The sequence below is a fragment of the Microcaecilia unicolor genome, chromosome 1, assembly GCF_901765095.1.
Source record: "Microcaecilia unicolor chromosome 1, aMicUni1.1, whole genome shotgun sequence".
NCBI classification, from domain to species: domain Eukaryota; kingdom Metazoa; phylum Chordata; class Amphibia; order Gymnophiona; family Siphonopidae; genus Microcaecilia; species Microcaecilia unicolor.
Window position 1 is genome coordinate 394930838 of NC_044031.1, and position 16153 is coordinate 394946990.

The 16153-nt window shown below is 45.9% G+C and overlaps 1 protein-coding gene across 1 annotated transcript in view; it reads right to left on the minus strand.

Moving 5' to 3' along the window:
• Positions 1–12091, minus strand: part of IRF4 (interferon regulatory factor 4) — a 39406-nt gene extending 27315 nt beyond the window's left edge. The window contains exons 1-4 of the mRNA XM_030190078.1: positions 12041–12091; positions 10302–10505; positions 7745–7931; positions 6804–6895 (exon numbers count right to left, since the gene is read on the minus strand). Of these exons, the coding sequence (XP_030045938.1) occupies positions 6804–6895; positions 7745–7931; positions 10302–10487 (465 nt within the window). The 5' untranslated portion in view covers positions 10488–10505; positions 12041–12091. The remainder of the gene's footprint in view (positions 1–6803; positions 6896–7744; positions 7932–10301; positions 10506–12040) is intronic.
• Positions 12092–16153: the final 4062 nt, after the last annotated feature.

Here is a 16153-nt window from a genome sequence, read left to right on the forward strand (position 1 = left end):
TACAGGCCTGCTTCAGGAGTCTTCTCACTGTATGCTGATTTCTTATACTATCCAAATTTGGAGGGAATGTGTATATCTCTTTCTTATGTGATAGCGTTAAACAGTACTCGAAACAAAGTCAAGCGGAGATCAGAGCAGCATCTCGTCTCTCTGACCTCAATAATGGCATTTTTACTGGGTGTCCCGATTTTTCTTTATGCTCACTCCAACTTCTACAAAACTCCACAATCTGCCTTCTTCACCAAATCCCCTCTCCTAGCTCTGTCCACAAGCTCCCTCCTAAGTTTCATACTCGTTTCTAACCTCTGCTTCTAGCCATGGCATACGTGCATGACTCCCACATCCCATTTTTTTTTGTTCTCATCTCCTTTTACCCTACTCTTTGCTTGCTCCTCATTCAGGGGCCCTTTTACCAAGCTGCGAGAAAAAGGGCACTGAGCTGGCAGCAGGGGCCATTTTTCCCGCACACCAGGGCCCTTTTTACCGCAGCGGGTAAAAAGACCCCAGGCATACATGGCCATGTGGTAAGAGAACTTGGGCGCGCACTTGGGGCGGGACTACCGCTGGCAGCCAAGTTGGGTCGGTGGTAGTCCCGAAACAGCGAGTGGTAAACCCATGTTGGGCTTACCGTCACTCTGTAAAGGGCCCCATAGTCACTATTCTCACTGTCCCCTGCAGCAGCCAAACTATATCCCATCATTTTGCCCTTTAACTACTAACCGCTTCACCATGGCCTGGCAAGATTCAGACCTCTCCCTGCCTGCCAGCCTTCTAATCCAGGCTGAACACCAACATTTTCAAACTGACATTTCCCTAACTCTACAACTCTTCTTTCACTCCTTGGGGCAGATTATATAAACAATGTGCAAATTTCCACATGCAAACTTGCGAGCTGAGATGCGTGTAATTAAATTGGCTAATAAGCCAATTAACGCTAGTTATTTGGTGGTAACAATCAATTATTGGCATTGGAAACATTTTGGATTTGCACGCACAGCTTCTATAAAGATCCAAATGCAACTCAAAAGGGGGCGTGGCCATGGGAAGGGCATAGGTGGGTCAGGGGCATTCACCAAAGATGCACAGAATATCGCTGAATAATAACTTACAGGCCAGGATTTAGACTAGGTTTCAGTTGGTGTAAATCCCTTCAACCAAAGATTACTGTGGACATCGACTCTAAGCACTGTTCTATAAACGCCACGCAACTCGGAGTGCTGTTTATAGAATAGCATTCCGTGTGGATTTGTTTCAGCTCCGCTTTTTTCCGCGCCATTCACTGAATCTAGTCCCTTGTGTATGCACCTTTAGCAGAGTACCATCTCATGCACTCTGTCTTGGTTGTCTTCCATCTCTTTTCTTTTGTAAGATGCTCTGGTGGGGTGCCCAGTAAACATCAGACTACAATTAACTCCACTTATATCAAGAAGAGTCAGAAGACCAGTATCTCTAACTTGCATCTCTAAAGGCTGGTCAGTTCTGCAGCAGTGATATCCCTAACCCACTACTCTGTACTAGTTTTAACCCTTTCACCGCCAGGGCGCTTGCAATCTCCACAGTCAAAGGAACGGTGTTTTGTTTCTGCAATAAAACGTGCAAAGTAGAATAACACATTCTTTTTCCATGTATAATGAATGCCCAAGGCAGACAACCCAGTGTGTTTTTCAGCATAAGACAGGCTGCCTGTCAGCTTTCTCTTCCTGTCTGTACAGTCCTTTTTTTGTTTCATTTGTACCCCACGCTTTCCCACTCATGGCAGGCTCAATGTGGCTTACATGGGGCAATGGAGAGTTAAGTGACTTGCCCAGAGTCACAAGGAGCTGCCTGTGCCTGAAGTGGGAATCGAACTCAGTTCCTCAGGACCCAAAGTCCACCACCCTAACCACTAGGCCACGCCTTCACTTTCTTCCACTTTCTTTGCTTTCTTCCACTCTTTTTTACTTCCTGCAGGCTTATTTTCGAAAGAGAAGGGCGCCCATCTTTCGACACAAATCGGGAGATGGGCGTCCTTCTCCCAGGGTCGCCCAAATCAGCATAATCGAAAGCCGATTTTCGGTGCCCTCAACTGCTTTCCGTTGCGGGGACGACCAAAGTTCACAGGGGTGCGTCGGAAGCATAGCGAAGGCGGGACTGGGGCATGCTTAACATATGGGCGTCCTCAGCCGATAATGGATAAAAGAAGGGCGTTGCTGACGAACACTTGGCCGACTTTACTTGGTCCTTTTTTTTTTTAACGACCAAGCCACAAAAATGTGCCCTAAATGACCAGATGACCACCGGACGGAATTGGGGATGACCTCCCCCTACTCCCCCAGTGGTCACTAACCCCCTCCCACCCTAAAAAACAAATTAATATTTTTTCCAGCCTTTATGCCAGCCTCAAATATCATACCCAGCTCCATGACAGCAGTATGCAGGTCCCTGGAGCAGTTTTAGTGGGTACTGCAGTGCACTTCAGGCAGGCGGACCCAGGCCCATCCCCCCCACCTGTTAAACTTGTGATGGTAAATGTGAGCCCTCCAAAACCCACCAGAAACCCACTGTACCCACATGTAGGTGCCCCCTTTCATCCCTAAGGGCTATGGTAGTGGTGTACAGTTGTGGGGAGTGGGGTTTTTTTTGGGGGGGGGGGGTTGGGGGCCTCAGCACAAAAAGTAAGGGAACTATGTACCTGGGAGCTTTTTCTGAAGTCCACTGCAGTGCCCCCTAGGGTGCCCGGTTGGTGTCCTGGCATGTCAGGAGGACCAGTGCACTATGAATGCTGGCTCCTCCCACGACCAAAGGGCTTGGATTTGGTCGTTTCTGAGATGGGCATCCTTGGTTTCCATTATCACTGAAAATCAGGGATGACCATCTCTAAGGTCGACCTAAATGTTGAGATTTGGGCGTCTCCGACCATATTATCGAAACAAAAGATGGTCGCCCATCTTGTTTCGATAATATGGGTTTCCCTGCCCCTTCGCGGGGACATCCTGCAAGGATGCCCTCAGGAAAACTGTTCGATTATGCCCCTCCTGGCCACCTAACAAATTACTTTTTACATCCTCAGCTCTGGTTTCCATTGTACTTCCACTGATCATTCTCCCTTTTTCTTTCTATTTATTTTACAGTTAAGACATTGTTTTGCAAGCTATCCCTTGCTTGTGCTGCAGTGCTGAGCACTGACATTTTGCCTCTGTCTCTAGTATGATGCTGGTTTCCTTTCTTTCAGGGTCAAGAGTTCAGAGGAGCCAATCAGAAGGGCAGCAGGAAGAGCTGAAAGCAGGTGTTTTGTGTTTTTTCCTGGATCTCAACAGAGCTCCAGAGATCTCATCAGATGTGATCCTACCAGTGTTCCCCAACCAGATCTTTAGTGTAAGACCTGGTAAACAGGGCCAGCCCAGCCATTTGACAAGGCTTGGCAGCCGCCAGGGGTGGAAAAGAACAGCCGCAGTCAGAAAAAAACAAAACAATTCCTGAAAGCTACACTAACTCAAATGCCCTATCAATGCATACTTTTATTAGCAGAAAGGGTGAGCAGTTTTCAAATAGCTCATTTACCTGGGTAGATGGACATTTGGGAACTGTCCTTATTACTGTGTGTTTGTGATACATAAATATACACTCACAACAAAGTTTAATATTTGAAATCATGACATATAAGGGACAGATTAGGGGCCTGAAAGTTAATTGGGTGAGGGGGGGGGGGGCCTGAATTTCACCTAGGATGCCCAAAACCCCTTGCAGAAGCCCTACTGGGGAACTGTACCACAGAAACTTCATCACTGTCTGATATTCACATTCAGAACAGCAGCTGGACTCTGCTCTCAACAACAGCAAAAATGTTTCTTCAACATAAAGCAGATTCGTTCATTAGATAATAAGCTCTCCACATTTTACTTCACACCCTAGTTTTAGGTCACCTTACTGCAATGTGCTTTTGTATGATTGATATAAAAAGACTACAACTCATCCAGAATACAGCAGCTAAGCAAAATGCTGGGGTCATCTTATCTCACTTCTCAAAGAGGAATTCTGGTTATCGATTTCAGTTACAATCCTTTTAAAAAATCTTAAAACTAGTTCATAAAATGCTAAATTCAGGTCTCCGTTTATTTTTATCCCATCTATTAATACCTTACATGCCTTCTCATTTGCCAACATGAACCCAGAAACAACTCTTGGTAATTTCTGTGTTTCATCAAATACGACACAACACATCCATTCCTCTATCTTCAGCACTGTAGGACCTTCCCTGTGGAATAATCTACCATCCTACCCCGCAACTTGAGCCATTTTACCAGAAATTTAAAGTTGACTTGAAACCCCCCTGTTTCTTTGGACAATGACTGACCTCTGCTACCTCGAATGAGAAGGGGACGAGCACGGGGTCTGCATTCACATTGCAGATGGATTTCTGACTTACTCTCTCCCCCCTTAAATTATTGTATTTTCTTGTTTTTTCTGTTAACTTTGTAATACTGTAAACCATCCAGATAGTATTTCTGATGGGCGGTGTATCAAGAAATGAAGAAACTTGGAAACATCAGGGGCAAGTCTTACATGTACAGAAGAGCCTTCCTATCTACAGTATCACAGCATGAATATGGTAATTAATAGCTGTAGGCAGGGCAGATAGCAAGGTCCCATTCTTCCTCCTCTTTCTCTTTTTTGAGTCTTTCCATCATCTGGTTTTCTTCTCAGCGGAGTGGGATGGGGAGAGTGTACGCTTAGCACTCAGTCACATCTGGGTGTTGGGTGTACTGGCAGTGCAGGAGCTCTGGCCAGTGTTGCCAGGTGGAAAATTTTTTTCCCACCCAATCCACCACAAAACCCGCCCAAAACCCGCCCAAACTCAAACCCCACCCCTGACACCCCCACCCCCGCGTCATCACCCCCGCCGTCATTAACCCCGCCCCCGTCGTCACCGGCCCCGCCTCCCCCGTCACTGGCCCCGCCTCCCCCGTCATCGGCCCCACCTCCCACGTCATCGGCCCCGCCTCCTACGTCACTAACCCCGCCCAAAAACGTCACTAACCCCGCCCCCCGCGGCCGAAAAAGCCGCACAAAAAACCGCCCGGAAGCCCAAAAAACAGCCCAAAAAACCGCAACCCGCCGCGGGCAAAAATTTCCCGCGGCGGGTCGCGGAAAACCGCCCAATTGGGCGGTAAAACCGCCCACCTGGCAACACTGGCTCTGGCAGTAGTACTTATCTGCAAGCTGTGAGTGTGTGTCTCTCTCTGGGGTCAATATTCAAAGTGATTTAACCGGGCAAGAGAGGCCTCTGCTGGTTAAATCGTACTCTGCAGCTGGCCGACAGCACTAACTGACCACGTCAAATCTGGCCAGTGGAGGGGCATTCTGTGGGCGGAGTCGATGAGGAGCCAGACACCGGTGATATCCAGTATCAATGCCTGATAGCTAAGCCACCAAACAGCACCACACCAAAGGCTGTCCTATCTTTCGCCACTTTGCTAAGTGAGTGCTGGTACTGAATGTTGGCTGGCACCTACGTAACTTACAGATAACTAATCTGATATTCCCCCCTTTTCTGGTCCCCTCTGATCTCTCCACTTTGCTCATCAAACTTCCACTCATTCCGATTGCCTCCATGTTCCCCTGTTTCCAATTGCCCCCTTTCTGATCCCCTCCACTTAGTTCCCCCACCCTTCCACATCCCCCTTTTTGATTTCCTCAAACCCCATAGTACAGCCCTCTCTATCCCTGAAGCCCGCCGATCCAATACCTGCCGTAAAGCATTTCATCCAAATGGAAGCTCTCCCAGATGTGCTAAACCCACCTTTCCGAGCACCACCCCTCCAGAGCTCCACAAGCTCCCCTTTACCCCCCTGGACTTACCTGGAGGAGATCCCTGGTGTTTAATAGGATGGGGCCAGAGCAGCCCCCTTTCTGCTCCTGCTCCATCAGATCTGGGTCTCAAAATAGTGATGCTGATCCCTAGAGGTATTTTCAAGGTACTACTGCAATGGATGACTCCTAGAGGTAGTACTGTGAGACCAGTGCTGGGAATCAGTGCTGCCATTTTGAGACCCCAGGGAAGGACAGAAAGGGAACCACTCAGGTCACATCCCAGGAGACACCAGGGATCTCCCCTGGATAAGTCCCCGGGGTGAAGAGGGGGGCTGAGGAGATCCAGGCATTAAGGTGAGGGGTGGAGTTAGCGCATGTGGGCAGGTCTTCCATTTGGGGGAGGAATTCATCAGGTATATTGGAATCAGGGGAGGTTCGGAGAGCCAAGTGAGGAAGATTGGGAAATGGGGTGTGTGATCAGAAGTGGGGAGGGGGCATGGAGGCAACTGAACAGGGAGGGGCATTTGAGGCACTGGGAAAATTGGGTTGATCTTTCCTCTTATGCAAGACCTGGGTCCACATAAGTTCCAGAGGCAAAGTTTTGGCTGTTCATGCCTAGAAATTCAATGCTGCTGCCTGAACGTGGCCCAGCATTGAATATCTAGGTCTAATTTAGGTGGTGGCAATCAGAAACGCTGACCACCGCCAGCTGAATATCGGGGGTTCTTTCTCTGCTTATAGTTGGTGATATGGGGGAGCTGTTGGTAATTCCAAAAGTCACTGGAAGACTGCTCCGTTAAAATGGGTCCATGTGTATCTCTACTCCCTCTCTCTCCTTCTGCAAGAGAAAGAGAGTAGTAGATCTTGCACCCTTTCCTTAACTCTATTTTGATCATGTCATCTCCAAACCCACATTGCCTGCTCTGCAGAAGTTGCTGTGTGCCACACAAAACTACCATTTCCTCAGCACAGATAAAGCAACAGTATGTACATGTAACGATGCAGAGACCTACCTGTGATGGTAACGGAGTGAAAGGAGGTGGCATTGAGGGGAGCGAATGGTTCAGGATTAGCTGTTGATCATCCATGTTGAGTTGCTTTGCTCCTGTCAAGAATATATTGGTTAAGAGCATGCTCTGGGCTTTCTTCAAAAGACATGTGACCCAAATGCCACTAAGCCTGGTGTTGGCTCTTAATCTGGACATGCTAAGTGTCACAGGGAAATCTGTGCCCCAGAATCAGGATACTTGTTGGAGGATAATGCTGTGTCTAAGCAACTCCTATTGTTGAATTTGCACCAAGATGGGCTACTGACTGCTCAACTGTATAAGTCCCTGTAAGCAACAAACAGTAATGCTTCCTTGGGCTCCTACTGTTCATCACATATCTAAGTCAGAATGATGGGAACCACTAGAAAACAACATTAATTCAAACTTTCAACTATTCTTTTCAACTTACGTTACAACAGATACTGGCCAGTGAGGCTTGGTGGGCAGATAAAAGCTACGGCCAGCAGGGGCCCTGGTAGATACCCACTCACATGTATTTGCAAGGCAGTGCATACTGTAAAGCACAAATCTCTACTTTTCATTTTTGACTCTTCTGTCACAGCTCAGCTTACAGCCTAATCAAAAGCTAAGGTGAATGGGCTTTCATTCACAGTTGCCATGGTGCTAGCCTGAGTAGGTCCCACCTTTCTCCTTCTATCTCTCAGCCATCTCAGCAACCATTCTTGACAGGAAGCCTCAGGCTGTTCCACCCTTCCTGATTCCCACCCATAGGTGTCACTGTTTTGTGATGGTTAGGGCTGCCTCTGCAGTATCCCTGGTCACTCCCAGTCTGATCAGCGAAAGCCAAGTCCAGAAACTGAATCCAGGCCCCTTGAATCCCTTGGTAAACCAAAGCTTGTTTATTGAACATAGATCTAACCAATATAGGCTCTGCAGTGACATACCTTTTTTGGATCCTTCTGGCACTATTTTGTATACTTTGTATGGATCAGAGATGTCTAGCTGGCTTCTCTCAACCAGTTCTTCAAAATCGTTGCTTTTGTTTAAAGCGCAGCGTAATCTAGTTTTCCAGGTTGGCGGATCTGGTTTATCAATCCCATCTCTGAACTTTCCTTTAAAGAGGGCCCAGGCCTGCAAGGTTGTCAGTGGTTGACAAAATCAGTCCACAGGTGCGCACAACATTACAAACATACAGTTGCGTGTGTTAAATTACACAAGGAAAATCTGCACCAATTTAATCTTTACACACCCAGACATATCAGAATAACCTAGTATAGTAAGAATTATCACATTACTGTACATAAGATTTATTTTACTAATTATTTCTATAGCATTTATAAACAGAAACATATTCAGAGACACAATTATTAGCAAAAGAAAAAAAAACTTCAACTATTATTCTCTAATAATCATCCTAGCTTAAGTACACTGTGCTAGCTTTGTTTAAATCAAGTAATATTATTTTAATCACAGTGCAGCAGCATGAACCAGTGTCTGCTCCTGACTGTACACTGGTATCAGTATTTGAATATGCAAATCTCCATAAGCTAATTGGCTAAAGAGAGGGCAGCGACTTCCATAACTCTATGCAAATCACATCATGCTAATTTACTACAGCTTTAAAACTTCTCTCCCAAAACGGTGACAAATTTGTCACACATAAAGGGGAAAAAAGACCTGTTCTCTTCATTTAAGATCATTTTTTTTAAATTTTACATAGTGTGGTTGCAATATTAGTCCACTCTCAAGAAAATAAAAGAAAGAAAGTGATATCTTTTTTATTAGACTAAGAACATAATTTTGACAAGTTTTAGGAGGCAGATCAAGTAAAAAAAAGGACCTGTCTTCGAAAGCTTGTAAGAAAACATATTTAGTCACTTGGTTTTACTTTCTTTTTTCTGTTTTATTTCTATTTATTAACTTATAAAAATGTTAATAACACCATATAATAATTGTTCAGAGGTTCAATCCTCTGTTGGGTCAGGCTCCAGTTTCATGTCCTCAACGGGGCTTGGTGGCAGGGCGTTAACCCATCCAGTCTCATGCAGGTTCTCAGTTTTAGCTAACAGGCCAAAAAGGGACAGTCCTCAGTGCATGACTCAGACCTCAGGCTTCACTTACTTCACACATAGTCAAACAAAAAACCAATATATAGACAGGATGCACATCAAGTTCAATAAGGAGGCTGAACTAATTCAAGGGAAAGCGTTTTGCACTATGAATTCACTATTAGATCTAGAAGCAACTAACTAGTCACACACACACAAGTACCAACATCAGCTGCACATACTGTGGAGCACTTGCTTACCTGCTCCTACTGAGATCATTTTCCTGCACCTTCTATGGCTCCATGAGCAATTTGTTTCTTAAGTCAGTCACCCTTACTTTCTATCTAACTCCTGTTACTCTACCTTATCTGTTTATATGTCCACTACCACTTACATCATAAGCTGTCTAATAAGATATGTTCATGTGTATTGTATTGACATTTAAGTAGCTCACTATGCCATGCCTTGTATTGCTATTTGAATACTTTTACTGTTGTAATTGTCTATTGCCTATGTCTAGCTTACTCTTGCTGTCCACCACCTCGGGTAAAGTTCTTCAAAAAGGCGGTAAATAAATGCTATGTAAATACACCGTAATAAAACATTAAAGGGAATAGGTAAGGAATAATGTGAAAGGCAAAAATGTCTTTCTCCCCTTCCTTTCCATCTACAGCGCACTCAGCAGTCTCTGTGCTCAGAAACCTTTAGGCTAGAGCTCACTCCCTTGCACTGGTGACAAGGCAATGGGACAGATGCAAGACTAAAAATGCTGCTAGAGCTTACCTACTGCATAGACACACCAATCATTTGAAATAAATGCAATACAATATTTAAAAACCAGTGCCTGAACACAAGTGGGAAATGCAAGCTTCTGTCCCTTAAACCCCCCTCCCCGAATCATTCTGAAAATTATCAAGGATTCTGCTGACCTCCCTGCATGATGAATGCTGTGGATTTGGTCACTTCCGTACTCCCTACACCCGTGGAGGAATTCTGAAAAGCATGGGAGAGGCACAGAGAGCTTGGCAATAAACAGGAGAGAGTACTGTCAGAAAGGAAGTAGGGTGCTGAGGAACTGCAATAGGGAAAAAGGCACGTGAATACCAGATGGAGGACCTAGGGCATATTCATATTTCTGTAAAATGTAAGCAATTCCCTCTGTAACCAGCTCCATACACAACCTGGTTGCAAACAGCATCGCCCTGGAGATAAACAAACAATCTAGTTTACCCAATTACATTTCTTATGAAAACCAGGAGTGTTCCGTTCACCTCTGCCTCACAACAGTGAATTCTCTATCACATTCCCTGGGAGTTCACCTCCAAGCCGTCACTAAGTGATATTTCCTGATGCTGCTTCTGGGTCTGCGGGACATCCCTTGATGTCCTCCCTCCCTACCACAAGCGAGTGAAAGGAGCGGGAAGCCGCCAGGACCCGTGTCTCTCCCTCTTACCTTAAAGAGAGCCGCGTCCTCGTCCCGATTGTAGTCCTGCTTGCCGGCGTGTTTCCAGGGGATGCGGAAGATGCTCTTCTCCTCATTCTCCCACACCAGCCCCGGGTACTTGCCGCTGTCGATCTGCTCTATGAGCCACTGTCGCAGTTTGCCGTTACCGCAGCTCACGGGGGCAGGGGAGGACATGGTGCGCTCCCAATCCAACTTCAACCCCAGCCCGGGAAAAAAGAGAAAGCAAAAGGTAAGATGAAATAAAACTGGTGCATATCTCGGCATCTATCCCCGGGGGAGGGGGGGAAAAAAGGAATGAAAGAAACTTGGGGCTGGATCTCCCTCCCCCGCAATCACTCCATCACACCAGACTTCAAGTTCCAATAAGTCGTAGGCGCCAACATTTCAAAATAATTAGGGGTGCCAAACAGGACACAAATGACCTTTCCCTACACACAAAGGAGCTTGCTCATTATTGGGGAGCTCGGCACACACAAAGCTGGCTTTTTTTTTGTTTATTGGATTTGTATTGGGAGGATTTTTTTCACATATTGTGTGCAATGTGTGCCATTCTTCAATAAACAAAGCTGGCTTCTATGCCGTAAATCACTTTATCCAAGAAATGTTAGTACGTTGAGGTACAAGACGGATCCCCTGCTTATCACCGTATCCGGCATTGGCTAGATTTCACCCAGCAAAACCTTTCTTTAGATAAAAGTCCACTCTATGAAGCTTGGGTATGTATGGTTTCCTTGCTTTTTACGTTTACTACAATAAGGTGTGCGTTTTTTCAAAGAGAAAACACATAACTAAGTTATTTTTCAAAGCTGGTTTATTTATTTAATGAAGAGCCGAAACCTCCCGAGAGTTCTAAGAGGTCTCCGGCAAGGGGCGGCTCTCTCCCACTCCAGGCTTGGACACCGTCACCCGTACTAATAGTACAGTCAGTCCCCTTCTGAGGTTCTTAAAAATAAGGTTGGTTCGGGGGTCCGTTTTTTTACCTTCTTCCGCTGGGGGTGGGGGATATAAGCTTGCCGAATCTTCGGTGGATCCCCATCCGCAGGGACAGGAGATCAGGGGCAGCCCAGACCCCCACCGACCCTTACTCATGGCGCACCTCTCACCACCAGACCAAGAAGCAATGGCCCGGATCTACAGCCGGCCTGGGGCAGGGGGGGTGAAGTGATGACAGGGTTGGCATTAACCTCAGGGTAAGTGAAGCTTTCCCAAGGAGTGGCGCAGGTGCTTGCACTGGGCAGGCTAAAACGGGGCAGTGGAAAGGGAGGGACCAAACTAAGACGAAGCGCTAGCCAGCATCATTGCACAGGACCTATCAATTGCTTGGATGAGCCAAGCAATGTTTTTTTTTCTTTAAGAAAATAAATCCTAAATCTATATCCCGCACCTATGGAGCATCCCAAGCTGGCGTGATTTTGGACCACTCTGACTTACAGTGAAGCTCTTTGTTTATATGCTGCGTTTCGGCTTAGTGAGTGGTTCTGAATGCTGCCTTTTTGATATTCACTAAGAATTAGTTCCCAAATTTAAAACGTTTTAAAAACCAAATTCCAACATCAGGTTCCAAAGGAAACAGTTCACTGCCAGCGCCAAAAAATCTGTAAAAATGAATGCACCTGCCAAGAAAGTTCATTCCATCACCTGTTCCTGTAAGCAAACGATAAAAGCTGAGTGGTTAAAATCGTTACACCCACACGAGAAAGCTAGAAGATGTTCTGCTGGCTTCTTACCTCTGTGATGACGCTTGAAGAGGAGCGAGGGCTTTCCTAATTGCTTAAGAGGTGAGAGCAGAGTGAGCCACGAGAGATTAAAAAAGGGAACTTTATAAGAGGCAGGGCCGAGCAAGAGAGGGAGAGGGGCGGGCTCGCAGCAGAGCACGGCGAGAGGAAGAGAGGGGAGGGCAGCAAGCAGCCGTCGACTACCTAGTCTGGGTGCACTGATCCTACACAAGCTGCAGGGGAATCCCCGCCGCACTCACAGTCAAGGGCCTGTCCAAGAACTGAGGGAGCTCATTCCTGTAAGAGACCCCCCCCCCCCCCCCACCCCGACTCTCGGCGTGATCTGCTCTAGCATTGTAGCTGATCGGCCCAAAAAGTTGGCATTGCTATTATGGCATGGGTACCCAGAAAGTTGTGTGTGTGTGTGCGCGCGCAGAAATTAGGCGTGGGGATGATGCACGCTAAACACGAATTCTATAATGCAGTTTAGCGTGCAACTGCCCTTATGGAAGACTAGCTTTAGGTGTGAGCACCTATGGCAGCTCAGTGACCCGCATAAATACTTGCACCTAACTGTAGGCAGTTAGGTGTCTAAATAATAGAATTGTAACTGCAGACACACTCCCGATCTGCCCATGACCTACTACTACTTACTACTACTTATCATTTCTAAAGTGCTACTAGATGTACACAGCGCTGTACACTTGAACATGAAGAGACAGTCCCTGAGCTTACAATCTAATTAGGACAGATAAACAGGACAAATAAGAGATATGGGAATATTAAAGTGAGAGTGATAAAATAAGGACTCTGAACAAGTGAATAAGGGTTAGGAGTTAAAAGCAGCATCCAAAAAGGTGGGCTTTTAGCTTAGATTTGAAGATGGCCAGAGATGGAGCTTGACCCTCCCAGGTCCATGTCCTTTGAAGTTTCACGAATGCTAATTGGTGCCAATTAAGCCTAATTGTAGCCAATAATTAGCTGTTAACCCCACTTAACAGCCAATTATTGAATTAAGCTATATGCACAATTGACCTTATTCTATAACTTACCTGTACAAAGTTGCACGCTAGTTGGAAATTTGAGGGTGCAAGTTTGTAGAATTAGGGAACTAGTGCACACTCTCAGAGTGCATGCTTTCATGCTTTTTTCATATACTCCCCCCCCCCCCCAAATACTATAAAGTTGTGTGCCGTATTTTACGATTAGCATGCAAAGTTGTACGTGCAAGTTATAAGATAAAAATCATTTGCACATGTAATTTAATATAATAATGAGCTGGTAATTGAGGTTAACTAGCAATAATTGACACTAAGCAGTGTTAATTGGTACCAACTGGCAGCAATGAGCTGTTACACATGTAACTGACCTTAGCATTCTATAAAATGTGCACCTAGAATTCATAGACTGCAACTTCGGGGGTGGGGGGAGGTGAACCATGTACGCTGGGTATTTCCCTGTCCCTGGAGGGCTCACAATCTAAGTTTGTACCAGTGGCAATGGAGAGTTAAGTGACTCGCCCAAGATCACAAGGAGCAGCAGTGGGATTTGAACTGGCCACCTCTCCACCTTATAATTGAAAGAGAAAAATACCTAGATTTCGACCCAAATCGGGAGATAGACGTTTATCTCATAAAAATGAATAAATCGGTATAATGGAAAGCCGATTTTGGACGTTTTCAACTGCACTCCATCGCGGAAGCGTACAAAGTTGACGGGAGCGTGTCGGAGGCGGAACTGGGGCGTGGTTATCGGCCGAGGAGAGATGGGCGCCTTTCGCCGATAATGGAAAAAAAGTATGCGTTTGTAGCTAGAATTTAGGGCACTTTTCCTGGACCCTGTTTTTTCACGAATAAGGCCCCAAAAAGTGCCCTAAATGACCAGAGTACCACCAGAGGGAATCGGGGATGACCTCCCCTGACTCCCCCAGTGGTTACTAACCCCCTCCCACCACAAAAAATGATGTTTCACAACTTTTTATTTTCACCCTCAAATGTCATACCCACCTCCCTGACAGAAGTATGCAGGTCCCTGGAGCAGTTGTTAGGGGGTGCAGTGGACTTCAGGCAGGTGGACCCAGGCCCATCCCTGCTGCTTAATGCTTAGTCATCCAACCCCCCCAAACCCACTGTACCCACATGTAGGTGCCCCCCCCCTTCACCCCTTAGGGCTATAGTAATGGTGTAGACTTGTGGGCAGTGGGTTTTGAGGGGGATTTGGGGGGCTCAACACAAGGGAAGGGTGCTATGCACCTGGGAGCTCTTTTACCTTTTTTTTTGTTTTTGTAAAAGTGCCCCCTAGGGTGCCCGGTTGGTGTCCTGGCATGTGAGGGGGACCAGTGCACTACGACTCCTGGCCCCTCCCACGAACAAATGCCTTGGATTTATTCATTTTTGAGCTGGGCGCTTTCATTTTCCATTATCACTGAAAAACAAAAACGCCCAGCTCACAAATTGTCGAATAAAACATGGACGTCTATTTTTTTCGAAAATACGGTTCGGTCCGCCCCTTCACGGACCCGTTCTCGGAGATAAACGCCCATGGAGATAGACGTTTTCATTCAATTATGCCCCTCTCTGTATACTAGGCAACACTTCACTACCTACAGTTAGGCATGAACACATATGCCAGTCTTTGAGCTGGCGTAAGTGCTCACGCCTAAAATTTGGTGCATAAATGTAGCCTTACGTTAGTATTCTCTAATAGCCATTTCCGTGCAGGACTGCTGTTTGTAGAATTGATGCTTAGTGCTCAAACCTACGGAACCAAACTTATGGTGAACTTCCTTGAATCGACCCCAGTGTGTGCTCTTTCCCAATAGACGTGCATGTGCATTCTATCAGGAAAGAGCATGCACACCCCTAGATTCTATTTATTTATTTGTTGTATTTGTACCCCACATTTTCCCACCTATTATGGTATGCAAATTTGGGTATGCACTCAATTTGAATGCACAGTTTAATTGAATAACAAACCAACTATCTGCACTAACTGGGTGCTATCAATTATCGGCACTAATTGGCAATAAATCACAATTTACATGCACATCTTGTTAGGCGTATTCTATAAATATGCGTGCATAAATTCTAGTGCATGGATCTGGAAAAGGGCGTGACCATGAGAGAGGCATGGGCGGGGCATGGGCATTCCAGTGATGTGCACACACTATTACAGAATGTGCCTCATCTTGGGATTTACACCAGGTTTCAACTGGTGAAAATCTTCACACCTAAAAGGTAGGTATGGATCCCGGCACTAAGCACCATTCCATAAACAGCACCCAACTCGGAGCACAGTTTATAGAATAGCCCTTAGTGTGCATTTTTTAATAGAAACATGACGGCAGATAAAGGTCAAATGGCCCATCCAGTCTGCCCATCCTCTGTAACCCCTAACTCTTCCTTTTCCTAAGGGATCCCATGTGGTTATCTCACGCTTTCTTAAATTCTGACACAGTCCTTGACTCCACAACCTCCACCGGGAGGCCATTCCATGCTTCCACCACCCTTTCCATGAAATATTACTTTCTTAGATTCCTTCTAAGCCTATTCCCTCTTAACTTCATCGTATGCCCCCTAGTTCCAGAGTTTTCCTTCAGTTGAAAAAGGCTCACTTCCTGTACATTAATGCCCTTGAGATATTTAAACATCTCTATCATATCTCCTCTCTCCCTCCTCTCTTCCAGCATATACATGTTGAGGTTCATAAGTCTGTCCCTATATGTTTTATGTCCAAGACCGCTTACCAATTTTGTAGCCACCCTCTGGACCAACTCCATCCTGTTTATATCTTTCCATGGGTGCGGTCTCCAGAACTGCACACAGTACTCTACATGGGGCACTATCACCTCTTTTTTCCTGTTGGTCATTCCTCTCTTCATGCACCCAAGCATCCTTCTGGCTTTGACCGTCACTTTTTCTACCTGATTGGAAGCTTTAAGGTCATCAGACACAATCACCCCCAAGTCCCACTCTTCCTTTGAACACAGAAGCACTTCATCCCCTATATTGTACCGTTCTCTTGGATTCTTGTGACCCAAGTGCCTGACCCTGTATTTTTTAGCATTAAATCTTAGTTGCCAAATATCGGACCATTCCTCCAGCTTCACTAGGTCCTTCCTCATGT